The sequence below is a fragment of the Lepisosteus oculatus genome, chromosome 9 (assembly GCF_040954835.1).
Source record: "Lepisosteus oculatus isolate fLepOcu1 chromosome 9, fLepOcu1.hap2, whole genome shotgun sequence".
Lineage (NCBI taxonomy): Eukaryota > Metazoa > Chordata > Actinopteri > Semionotiformes > Lepisosteidae > Lepisosteus > Lepisosteus oculatus.
The window spans coordinates 4,632,244-4,644,616 of NC_090704.1; the positions used below are offsets into that span (position 1 = coordinate 4,632,244).

Consider the following 12,373-nt stretch of genomic DNA (forward strand, 5'->3'; position numbering starts at 1 on the left):
TTTATGATGATTACATATTGAGTTTGACATGCGTTACATTGCTGGCTGTTTGTAATTAGCTTTCTCATGATGTGCCCCCCATCTCATTAACAGCCTGGTTTGACAGTGGCTGCCAGGCAGTTCTGCGGTTGTGGGTAGGCTCTGAATACTGCAGGACTTCCCACTCTCTGAATGATGAAAGGCCTGAGCTGCAAGACCTCTGACGATGCAGTGAATGGAATTACGCTAGTGTTAGCAAGACCGGTGGAGAGCAAATAAAACAGCAAACTGCTCTTTCAACCCTTCAACCAAACCCCTCTTTTCTGAGAGAGTTCTAGAACTGCCAGAAGCTACAAGTATATCACCCTGCAGCTCACAACTGGCAGCCCACTGAAGGTCAGCAGGTGGGAGCCTGGTCAGTACCTGGATGGGAGACCTCCTGGGAAAACAAAGGTTGCTGCTGGAAGAGGTGTTAGTGGGACCAGTAGGGGGTGCTCACTCTGCAGTCTGTGTGGGTCCTAATGCCCCAAGACAGTGATGGGAACACTTTAAAGTCTCTGTAAAAAAAAGCTCCATCCTTTGGATGAGATGTAAAACTGAGGTCCTGACTCCATGGTCAAGCAGACCCAGTTCCGAAGACTGAGCTCGGCACCTCTGTAGCTGGGTGCTGAATCTGCACCCAGTGATGTCACCATTTTCTTTGAGATACAATGCCTGTTGTGCGGCATACTGGCGCAGTGGGTAGCATTGCTGCCTCATTGTCCTGGCTTCAATTCCTGGGGTGCTATATGGTTGGGTTTCCTCCCACAGTCCCAAAAATCTTTGTGCGAATGGGGATTTGGAAAAATGTGACAGTAACTTTAAATAAGCATATATATTGTGACTCTTAAGAAGTATTGATAACAATTAATACAAATTGCATGAATCTTATTCTAATGGCGGTGTTCCTGCGAGTGTTTATTTAAAATGTTTCTTGCTATCATGTTAAGCAGTAGTGATGCACATCAGTGTGAACATTGCAAAGAAGACTGTACTTCAGTGTTCAGTTGTACCGAACGACCTACAGTGCAGGAGTGCAGTGTAGTGTAACGCATACGTCCGACATTACAGGTTGTGCAAGCCGGCTTACGAGCGCAGTGACGTCACCGCCCTTCCCTGTGAATGGCAAGGACCTCAGCCGCCGGGCTGATGGGAGATTTCCCCTTAGCTCAGCTGGCTGGTTCCCTGTTGAGTGACGCCGGAGACTCGGGTTCGAGTCCCCAGCGGTGGGGGGCCGACCGGAGATGGACAGCGGTGAGGGCGCATACCCACGTGAACCCAAAAGTGCTACAGTAGTATATCTTACATTGGGGTATTTGTTTTTAATTTTCTGCTGCGTTTTCAAGGGTGTTTCAGTGCTGCTACAGTATTTCACTTTACCTCTTAGCTGTAAACCAATTACACGGGCAGTTAGGTATTTTATGGCTGATTTAATTAATTGTGAATAAGTGTTTCAAAGCATTCCTCTTTTGTGGACAGAAGCTGGCAGTGATTGGTGTAATTTCTGCAACACTTGGTATATGCATTTAGTATTACAGTATTGTCTGCCTATCTCTTATGCAATTGCATGAAGTTTAAGTGTCATTTAAAATAAAGTGCTGCTATTAACTGCTGCAAAACAAATTTATGTCTGTCAGCCTTATCTCCTGGGCTTCTGGGGTCAAGTTTGCTATATGACTCGAGTTCGATCTGATTGCCCAACGTATCCTGCTGAGTGTTAAACATTGCTAAGTTGGAAAAAGGATACATAGACTGCTTTTGATGAAGCTTTTTCATGAAGTGCTATTACATCTCAGTTGAGTTGTTTCGTACAAATCTTGCAGAGAGATCTAGGAAGATTTTCAGTTAAAGGAAATAAAACTGCTGTCTGTGACACTGTACTGTACATAGGAGAAATGCCATGTTCAGCAGTCAAAAGAATTGCTTTATTTGGTTGTGCAATCCACTGATTGTTCACAATTTTGTAAAATAGCATGGGTAAACTAACTATGCAAGAATACATGTTAAGCAAAAAAAGTTACTCAATAGGATTTTATTTGAAATGTGTTCCCTTAATGAGTATCTTCTTACTCGCTGCTTTAGACATCACAGCCTAAGTGTGGGATTCCATCTGGAAAGCATTTAAGGAATTATATATTTATTATCTTACTTAAACCATCCATAAAGAAGCATTTTAAAATTTATCATCTCAAAAAGTGGGGAAAAAAAATTCCCAAAACTATTACAAGGTGCACATACATTTCCAAACTACTGAAAAATATGTTAGGAGTGCAGCAAATGTTTAGTTCAGATATTTGTGTTTATTTACAACAGATGCAATGGCCTACTAAAAGGAATATCGGGTCTATGTGGAAATGATATGTGTAAACTATTTAATCTGAATATTTAGGCAAAGCTGTGTTTAATTTTAACCCTGATGAAGTACATGAGAAATGTGTTTCTCCTTAACTGTCTCATTTAATCATATGGATATAATTTCATCCATTTACGTTGTTTTAGGTCTTTACTGTGGTAGCCACGGGGTGTTTGTAACCAGAAAGATTAAATGCACATGTTTCTCCGTCCTGCAGTTGGGACGTTTTATTTCAAAGCCTCCACTTAAGGTAGCAGAAGTGATTGTGGTTTTCCTGATAGGTCAGTGGATTGAGGCACGCTGTAATAAACTCTACCAACGCTGCAGATTTTATCTAACCTTTTGTGAATAATCATGAATAGCAGCAACATTATTTCTTAAATGAACAGTGGTTTCTGTACAATGCTTTTATAATGCCAAAGCACACTATAAAAAGTGTACTGACAAAATAAATTACCTTTTACAGTCTTTCGGTTTCAAAAGTACTCTTTAAGTACTTTTCTTACAACCTTTGTACACAAACACCAAACGCGAGTTTTTTAACCCTTTATTTCTTAATTCTCTTAAGGTTGTTCTACCGATGATATTGCTGGTCATGTGCATAAAAGCAGCAGCAAGATAAGAAGCAACTGAGAGGATCAATGTTGCTTACGCCAGCATGCTAAAACCACAGTTATTAAATATTCTGTATTTTTATTTAATTTAGGCAAAAAATATTCTTTCTTTCTAGAAGCATGAAGTGCATGTACCCCAGCGTGTAAATTAAATAACATCTCAAAGGTTGTTCTTTCTCTGTCTATAAACCCACTGGCCAGACCCCAGTAACGATTCATTTCACAGTATTTTACAGCTCCAACATTTCCAATAGCTTTTAGTCTGGCTTCTCTCATCGTGACCTGCAGCTTGCCGAGAATCGGAGACCGGAATGGGTTTTGTAGGCTTTCTGAGACATTAGCATGTCAGCCCCTTTAGACTGGAAGATCATAAAAAAAAATCGTCAGAGTTATCCTGACAAAAAGCTTATTGAACCAGGTCATGCCACATGAACCAGGTTGCGAGACACTTTAAGGCTCAGGCATAAGATTTTCTAATGATGGTGTAAAAACCTCTGGACTGCAGGTTTTCAGGAGCTTTCCATCAGGTGCTTGTCTGAGATGTCAGCAGTCACTATGACCTGCACTTTCCCCAGTGCTGTATAATAATGGGCAGTTTGTTTCAATGATCTTATGGCTACACTGGATATTAATGAGCTTTTTTTGAATGTTACACTGGACCTATTTAACTGCAGGACTGTGAAGGCTTCTCTTGCACAGTCATAACTCATTTCCCATGAAAACATCGGCTCCCACTCCACCTCCTCACCAGGCCCGCTAGGCTCCTGATTTGTCTGTTGCAATCCCCTGTTCTACCAGACCAGACTGACAGGCAAATGTTTACAAAAAGCAGGGACCCAGTCCTTGTTGGGTTTTTTCTAAACACCGTTACAAGCTACGGTAATATTATTATTCAATCGACTTTCAAAAATAATTATGAGAGGCAAGGAAAACATGTTTAAGGCAATTAATGTGGTTAGCGCTAAACTGTTTTTATAAATAATATCAAAGTGCTTTGCAGAAGAAAAAGTCTCCTATTAGGTTACTGTGCAATGTCTGTGAACCTTGTAGACTGACAGAGACCTTTCTTGCTCAGTTGTGTTTCGCAGTGTTTATTGAAGAAAGTATTCATATCAACCTGTTCAATGCATTTTTGTTTTACACCATTTTACATCATGAAGCTCTTCCCTAGTTTGCAGAAAAGGATTATATGTTAGTTGGAGTTCTGGGGAAGAAAACAGTTAAAGTATTAGAAAGCACGAAGGTATCGAAACATTCAGGCAAGGCTGGGCTTGGGTTTTTTTTTCCTTTCTGGCGATAACCCATTTTGTTTACAAAATTACTGTTAGTGTTAACTTAAAGTCTTGAAGAATTGAGTTTTCTTTGTAGTTACACAAATAATAACGATCAGTTATGATCGGGCAGATTTCAAGCTACTGATTGAATTTTTCCAGATGGAATTTTTAATATATGCACATGTATTATTTGACGAGGCTTCCCCTGGGGGCTGTGTGCAATTGATTCAGTGCAGCCAAGAGTTTGAGAAGAGGATCTGTTGGGGGGGGGCAGACTGATGGACGTGCCTCTCCTCCAATCAGTGCTGTATCTCCTTCACATTGCTGTGGTGACTGTCGGAGGTGGGATGAAATCAGTCTGCCTGCACTGCCATGTGTTGTATGAAGCCCATGAAGATGCGTGGATCAAGTTTATTTCACTGATGCTTATATCTAAAGCAGCATTCATTTGCACCCCTTCATACAGCTGGGTATTTTACTGTAATAATTCAGGTGAAGCACCTTGTTCAAAGGTACAAGAGCAGTATCTCACCTGGGATTCAAACCCACAGCCTTCCAGGTATAAGTCCAGAACTCTTACCACACTGTGGTTCCTGGACCTGCCTGTTCTGGTGTAACAGAACATTTGTGCCTGTATGATTAAACACTCCTGTATTCTCGTGTAAAGCAAGCCATAAGAAATTAAATTCTGATCTGAAAGCTGTCAGAATTAGCACAATTGAAATCCTTCAACATAGTCACTTCTCTTACATCTGAGTTACAGAATGCCTAAAGTGTAAAAAAAAAAAAGAGCTGTTTATACTGTATATCCGTCCCATACAGTTACCAATCTCAACCCAAGGGGATAAGACTGTAAACGTTATTATAGAAAAAACAACAACAAATATCACAGTTGCCTGTTTTCTTTTTTAAAATTTTCACTTTAAGGTGAGGTTGGCTACCTTGTAACATATCTCAGGTTACCAGCTTTTTTTAACTACAGTTAATAAAATAAAGGTAGGTAATGTTTCGTCTTTGTTTTAAACGTAATTAAGTCCATATTGTAATTATCCTTTGGTCAAAGGAATTGGCTGCAGCTACTAGTGCACGTAATGAACACGTTTACTCCACTCTTGTTATATAGTGATTTCTGAGTAACTACGTTGTAATTAATGAACCCTCTTTCTGAAGTGTTTCCATCATCCAGAAAAATGCTCAGGAATATATGTTATTGCTCGGACTAAAGAGGAATCTTGCTTTGAACTTTTTTTGAGAACTAGAAGCCTAATATATCATTAGGTAACTGCAGAGAATGCATGTGTACATTAGGAAAACCTAATGTATGTGGGAAATTGGGAAATACATGCATAGACGTCTTGGCAGCACCGTATTTAAACTAATAACAGGTTTTACATGATTAACACAGTTTCTCGGAGGGGTCGTAAATTTTATACTTTAAATTCATGTTAAAGTAAAGGCAAAACTATAAAGCAGACATTATTTAATTTATCTTAAAATACACACACAATTAGACCTTCCAATGCATGTCTTTATTTTCTAAAATCCAGCTATCCTAATGTTGTTGTTGTTTTTTGTTTAAAGCTAGCACTTGGCAGCGTTGCTGTAAGTAAGCTTGGTTATTTGTCTGTCACAACAGGAAGGCCAGTATCAATGGTCTCCATTTTCAAATCTCATTTGGGTTCAAGAACCCGAGAATTCCAGCGCAGGGGTCTGTGGAGTGAGTACAGACTGAAAACAATAAGACAATCCATCTCCCAAGTCCCATATTCCTTAAGACAGCAAAAACATGGGCAGACCAGCAGTTAGGATTTGTGGGATTGATTGTGACATTCTTTACAGTAACCACATGGCAAAGTGACCACGGACTCCTGACGCTGGGCTGGGTGAGTGTGTGGTCCTACGGACATATTGGTAACATAACACAATTCCAATAAGAATAATGCTTTTAATCTTTTTTACTCTGACATACCACAAAGTATGTGGTGGCATAGCTGTGTTTTTTCTTTCAAAATCAAAGCTCAGAGATATTTGTAGGCATGGGGGTTCAGCACTGACAAGGAAGATCATCATAGTTGCGAAAACTGTAGTTTGTTTGGACTATATTGTTGTTTGAGGACATTTGCTTTGAAGAATTAGTTTATATGCTGATGAGGGGGATGGTGGGGGTTTTGTGGGTATTTGTACCAGTATCTATTAAATTGCATCATTTAGTCGGGGGGCAGCAAATATAATTAACACACAGTTTCTCTTTCCAACCATCAACACTCTCTTGATGCCGAGAGCCATTTCAAATAATCAGATGGAAAACCTTTGGGGAAGAAAAATAAGGGATAAACCCTGGTTGTTTTAAGATATCTGAAACTTTCTCCTGGACTGAGAGTTAAGGACATAAAAGGAGGACCAGGAAAAAACAGACATATGGTCACCCTTCTCCTGCTGAAGGTGAAAGTCATTTTATAGCAATCCATATCATATCATTCTTGGTAGCAACCACTGCCAAGAGGGTAAAAGGTGATCAACATTGTGTTGTGTCACTATTGTGCTGGAATTAAAAAAAGCCCTTGTTACAAGCCATGGCCAGGCCCAGCAGCTGTTCTTCAGACGGATTAGCTGTGGTTTGCTGCGGGATTAAATGAACCACCGTCGAGTTGGGGAGTGCGATATACAGCCTGCTTAGATGGGTGGAGATCTGAAATGGGTTAAAAAGCGATCGGGAGAATAGAGGTCTGTTGCTCAGGGGTAACTTGAGCCAGCCTGCGAAGACTTGGGCAGGGGGTCAGCTGACGGAAGAGGAGAGCGCTTTAACGTCAGGTTTCACCGCGGAGTGCTACAAAAAGGGACGGGCTGGCTTAGCCGAGATCAATGTGTCTCGCTTCTGATCGGTGGATAAAGGGCTGGAGATGGAGAGCCAAGATAATGTAACAGTTAAGTAATTGTGCAGGAATGACAGCACGCGCAGTTCCTCAACCAAAGAATTCTTTGTTATGCAAAAGCAACCTACGTGTATATTGCGCTAGGTTCCCATAGGCGCTCTGCATTCTGTGACAGTTTTATATTTTGTGTTGCTAATCTGTAGCGAATTGATTGCCTGCTCATCTAAGGAATATTTCACAATGATCCGTCTCCAAACTGTCGCCCTAGCCTTTGCCCTTCTTATGCATAAAAGACATTATTTGTATCGTCTCATGTCATAGTCCGAGTCTGGGGAGTCTGTCATCAGTTCAGTTTTACCAATGTGCTGAATGAGGTCACCTGTGTTTCCTGGGTGGACTCACACACAATAAGAGAGATGTTAAAAGGTTAATGTTTGCCTATTTTACACTTGCCCATTGTGCAGTCTAGGTCAGAATTGCTAACAGCATCAACTCCTATTTATTCGTCAATTTATTGTCTATCCGTCTGTTTATTTCTCCATTTCCTGATATCCAAGAACTGTATAACAGATTATTACAGAGCAAAAACAAATATTAACCATCTTTAGAAGACCTACTGTAACTGCCTGAACATTGTGCCCATAACTCCTGCCCTGTAGAGCTTAAGAGCACTTTTTGGATGACTTTTGGATGCAAGTTAAGAAATAGAGCAATTCCTGTGATCATTTCTGATTGTAACCCTAACCTTTGAAAACCATTATAACTTTGAGTTAAAAGCGAAGTTTGCCAATTAAAATTACACACCAGACATCTCATAGCTTTTCATGAAATGTCATGATGAAAATCTGTGGTGTAAAATTGATTTCAGCTGTGTTTCCTTGTGAAAAACAGCCAGGTACAATAAACAAGCCTTAGTAGTGCAGTGTGGCGTAACACTATACCATTATTGTTTTTTAATGTAACTTTCTAACTCTTTTTGCACTATATTTCTGTCACATTTAATTTGGGTACTTGTTATTTTACTGTTTTGTGCCATTTTTTTGTAGATTCTAATTTATAGTGCTTCATTTATTGATGTATTGAAGACTGGTTGTAAATCGCATCCCTTTCATATAAGTCCTGTACCGGCCCTTACTCGCTGTGCCTAAGGATTTCTTTTTAAATTGTTTATTGCACCCAGAGGTGGTCCTCTGTGTGAGCCTGTGTCTTTAAGCTCACAGTGTTTGGCAGCCAGAGAGGTTACACTTGCAGGCGGCTTCACTCATGTGCCTTAAAGGGAACTTTGCAAGCAAATTTGTGAAAGTACGGCCCGTCTTCGTTGAAGTGAAATGACAAAAGGAAAGAAAAAAGCAACAGCTCTGATTTGAGCCTTTATTTTAAAGGAAGGTACAGTGTGCGTCTTGTATTCGTGGCTGAGAGCGTATGCTGGCGTGTGCAATAAGTTACAGAAGGAATGAATACTAATGTACACTGCGCTCATTGGGAATGCAGCAGGTTGACTGAATGACCCAGCCCCCTCCCCCTAATTTTTTTTCCCTGTGTTGTGTGTGTACTTTTTTATTGCAGTTCGAAGGCTGCAACAAGGCATTTTCACGGCTCGAGAACCTCAAGATCCACCTGCGCAGTCACACAGGAGAAAAGCCGTATCTCTGTCAGCATCCTGGCTGCCAGAAAGCTTTCAGCAACTCCAGTGACCGGGCAAAGCACCAGCGCACACACCTGGACACTGTAAGCACATGGAAACTTAGCTCTCACATGCTTGTAAAAGACCGAGCTGCAGTGTTCCTGTAACTAGGTAGTCAGGGAGACTGAGCATCTCTGACCAAGGGACTAATTATATAGCAGGAGTTTGGATGAATTCCTTTTTAAAAAAGGTCTTGGTCGCTATGTCTTGTAAATATCTGATGAATTGCATTTGAAATAGTCCTTACTGGGAGGCCAGGATGTTCATTTCAAATAGTATTTAGCCTTAACTTATTTTGTAATGAAACTATATTTTTGCATCTACTTCTAGAGAATTTTGAATGTTGTTAAATAGGACCTTAAATAGATTTTTAAAATCGAATTATGATTTTAGAAATACGGGTGTGATGTGACAGAAAAAGAATGTCCTGATAATACAAGTTCTCTAAAATAATTACAGTGCTTCGATTTATTACCGTCTATCTCAACAGTTTCCTGAGTTATTTTTACTTTTGATTGTACTAAATTCACTTATTATAGATTGCAATTCAATACGGGATCTACTAGATATTTTCTGCAAGCCGAAAGTGTTTATTTGATCAGCAGCAACGAGAGCAGACGTGCAGACACACCGAGATGAACAACAGGGGAAGCACACTGTTACTGCAAGATAGAAATAGATTTTCAGTCCAAGTCTGCTCAGGTGACGATCTGTCAGAGTGCTGAAAATAAATGATAAAATCACTTGGGAAAAACCTATTGGTATAATTGGTACACTTAAGCTCCTTGATGCTGGAATAGGTAGGCTCTGATAAGTTATCTAAATCATGCATACTGTATATCTAGTGTACTATTATTGTATGTTCTCATAAATATATTTCTGCTGACATATAGGGAGTGCATTGTTCTTAGCTATTTCCTGTATGCAGTCCTGTCTTCATGTTCATATAGCACAAATTATAGCTACACCGTAGGAGTAAAGTGAATGTTCAAAGCGATCCCTTGATGTTCCAAACTAGTAGCACTATTCTGTACTTTTTTCTGCTTAGGCTTGACAGAAATATAACTCAACGCCCCAGTTCCATGGGAAGACAATTAGTGTATTAACTCAAAATGTAAAGAAAAAAATGACGAGTGCCAAAGACAGTATGCGGGCAGTGGCACAGCACTCTCCACTGCCAGTTTATAAAGTAATCAATCCCTAATGTGTGAAAGCAGCAGGAGAGCCATCACTCAGTTCTCTTTCTGCGTCTTGGCTGCAAGTAGCACTGTGCTCGCTGAGAAAAGAGCAGTCTGCTTTATCCCATTTCACCGCTAGACTTTCCAAGGAGAACTACCGAACTGACATTAATAATAAAGCTTACATCCAGAAATGGCAATCACTGTGTACATGTGGCTGCTAGGCTTCTTTTACTCAGGTTTTGCTGAGTGTTCACGAGGCTGTAACGAGATTTATTATTTTTTTATTTCCCTCTGTCTCCCTCTGTTATAGACTGCCCCACATTCAGGAATGTACAATGTGCGTTAGGCTTAGAAAAACAAACAGGTCTGAGGAGTTGGTCGGTCACTTTTTCCAAACCCAAGAACTCCTACAATAACAATGTCTTATTTACAGAAAAGTCAAAATGAGGAATTCATACCCATTAAAGCTGTAGTATCCACTTTCACTTTAATGACCCTCTTCTTTTTTTAAAATAAAGTGGGGAACAAGAGGAGGCCACGTACTTCATCGTTACCAGCATTTATTGTGTTATTGGGCAGGCCTTAATTTCCCATCAGCCTTGTGTGTCTGGGTTTCAGTGCCACTAATAAAGGTTCCTTGACATCAGTTCGGCTAATGAAATCAGTTACATCAGAGAGACTCTGTAAACCTGGCTGCAGTAATGAAAGTCTGGAGTTTAAAGGCATCTCTATAACCCTGTCTTTCTGCGACAGCAGGGCGGATGAATTGCAATTTGTGCATGATGATCAAGGGATGGACACAATACGTTCTTCTTTTAGAAACATGAAAATCCACACCTCCTATGTGTCATGAATCATTTTTTAAGAAAATCATTGAGATTCCCTCACAACATTACAATAAAGACTTATAATGTGACTGTAAATGTCTGAAATGCAGTATATTGACCACAATTTGCAGTCTGGCGTAGTACAAATGAATTCTACCTTACTGTTCATAGAATAAGATTTTATTAAATTAATTGAATGTAAATGTAAGATCAGAACATAATTATTCTAGCAATAATTCTAAAATAATGGAAAATATGAATATGTATTTGTCATAATTAAACTGTCCTATCTTTCTTTCTTGTTCTTACTTTCTCCTTCTGTGAATATTCAGCGGAAAGGTATAGTACTACCTTTATGCTGTTTTTAACTCTGTTCACTACAATAGCTGCAACATTGTCAGTCACGTCTTCGTTTGTTCATGTTTCAATATCAGCAAAAAAGTATTCCCAGTCTTTATTTTATGTGGAAAAAATACGTTTGGCAATTCCATTATTTTGAAATACTCTGTGATTATGCTACTGCATGCTGTGCCCTGAGTTGTCTGGAAAGGTGCTGAAATAACTGCAGCACAGTATTTTTCACAAGAAATTGAAATGCTTCTCTTTCAGTTCCGTTGCAAAAACATCTGCTCATTTCTCCATACTGAGTTTTCCCTTTTCCCCGTTATGAAAGCTGAAATGCTTCGCACAGAGACACCTCATTGTGTTCATATATTCCATGAAATTTTGGCAAAAGGAAGTCTCTTATAAATAAACTCTCTCAATGAAAAACCAGCTCTCTCCATTATTTACCAGTACCTCCACACCTTCATAACGAGTGTAGATTCAGACATCTTCCAAGGGACTATTTGGCTTTGAATGGGAATAAACTTTATTAGGAAGGGCTTAAAACTGCAGTCACAGTTCCCTGTGACTTTCCATTCTGCAGAAGCTTTCTAGGCAGACACTAAAATAAATGTTACAGTGTTGGAACAATAGTAGGACAGGCCTTTCTATTTATGTTTAGTAGACACTTAATTGTTTAATTAAATACTTTATTATTCATCTTTGTATTTAATTTTTTTATTAAGACTCTGACGCCAAGATAATGAATAGCCTTCAGTAAAACTTCACAATTAAATTTTGTAATCATAAAATATTTAAATATTCCTTAAAACTTGAAAGTGTAGTGTAGGTCCAGCAAGAATTAAAAATGAGAGGAAGTGAGCACATCAATATCCACACATTACCCCAGAGACCTCCCTTTGTCTCAGAAATACGATGTTTTTGTGTGTCAGTAATGTTCTGTCCACATAATTAAAACAAAGCAAGGGCCAAAGAAAAATATGCATGCTGTGAAATATCTTTTAAATAAAATCTTTTTTACTCTCCATTACAAAACGGTGTATTAAATGTACAATTTGTGGAGCACAGATTTTCAGGGGGTCTTTGAAAACGGCACAGTGTTACAGGTCAGCTGTGAAAAAAACGCAGGAAAACCGAACATTTGTGCTTTAAATGACAGCGTGCACATGTTCCCCTTTAGCATCCAAACCTGTTAATCTCACCT

The 12,373-nt window shown here is 39.4% G+C and overlaps 1 protein-coding gene across 2 annotated transcripts in view; it reads left to right on the forward strand.

Moving 5' to 3' along the window:
• The window catches only part of LOC102693097 (zinc finger protein GLIS1), a 95,652-nt gene that overhangs the window by 59,065 nt on the left and 24,214 nt on the right, over positions 1-12,373 (forward strand). For both annotated transcript variants that reach the window (XM_006634744.3, XM_015355230.2), the window contains exon 5: positions 8,699-8,860. In XM_006634744.3, the coding sequence (XP_006634807.3) occupies positions 8,699-8,860 (162 nt within the window). The remainder of the gene's footprint in view (positions 1-8,698; positions 8,861-12,373) is intronic.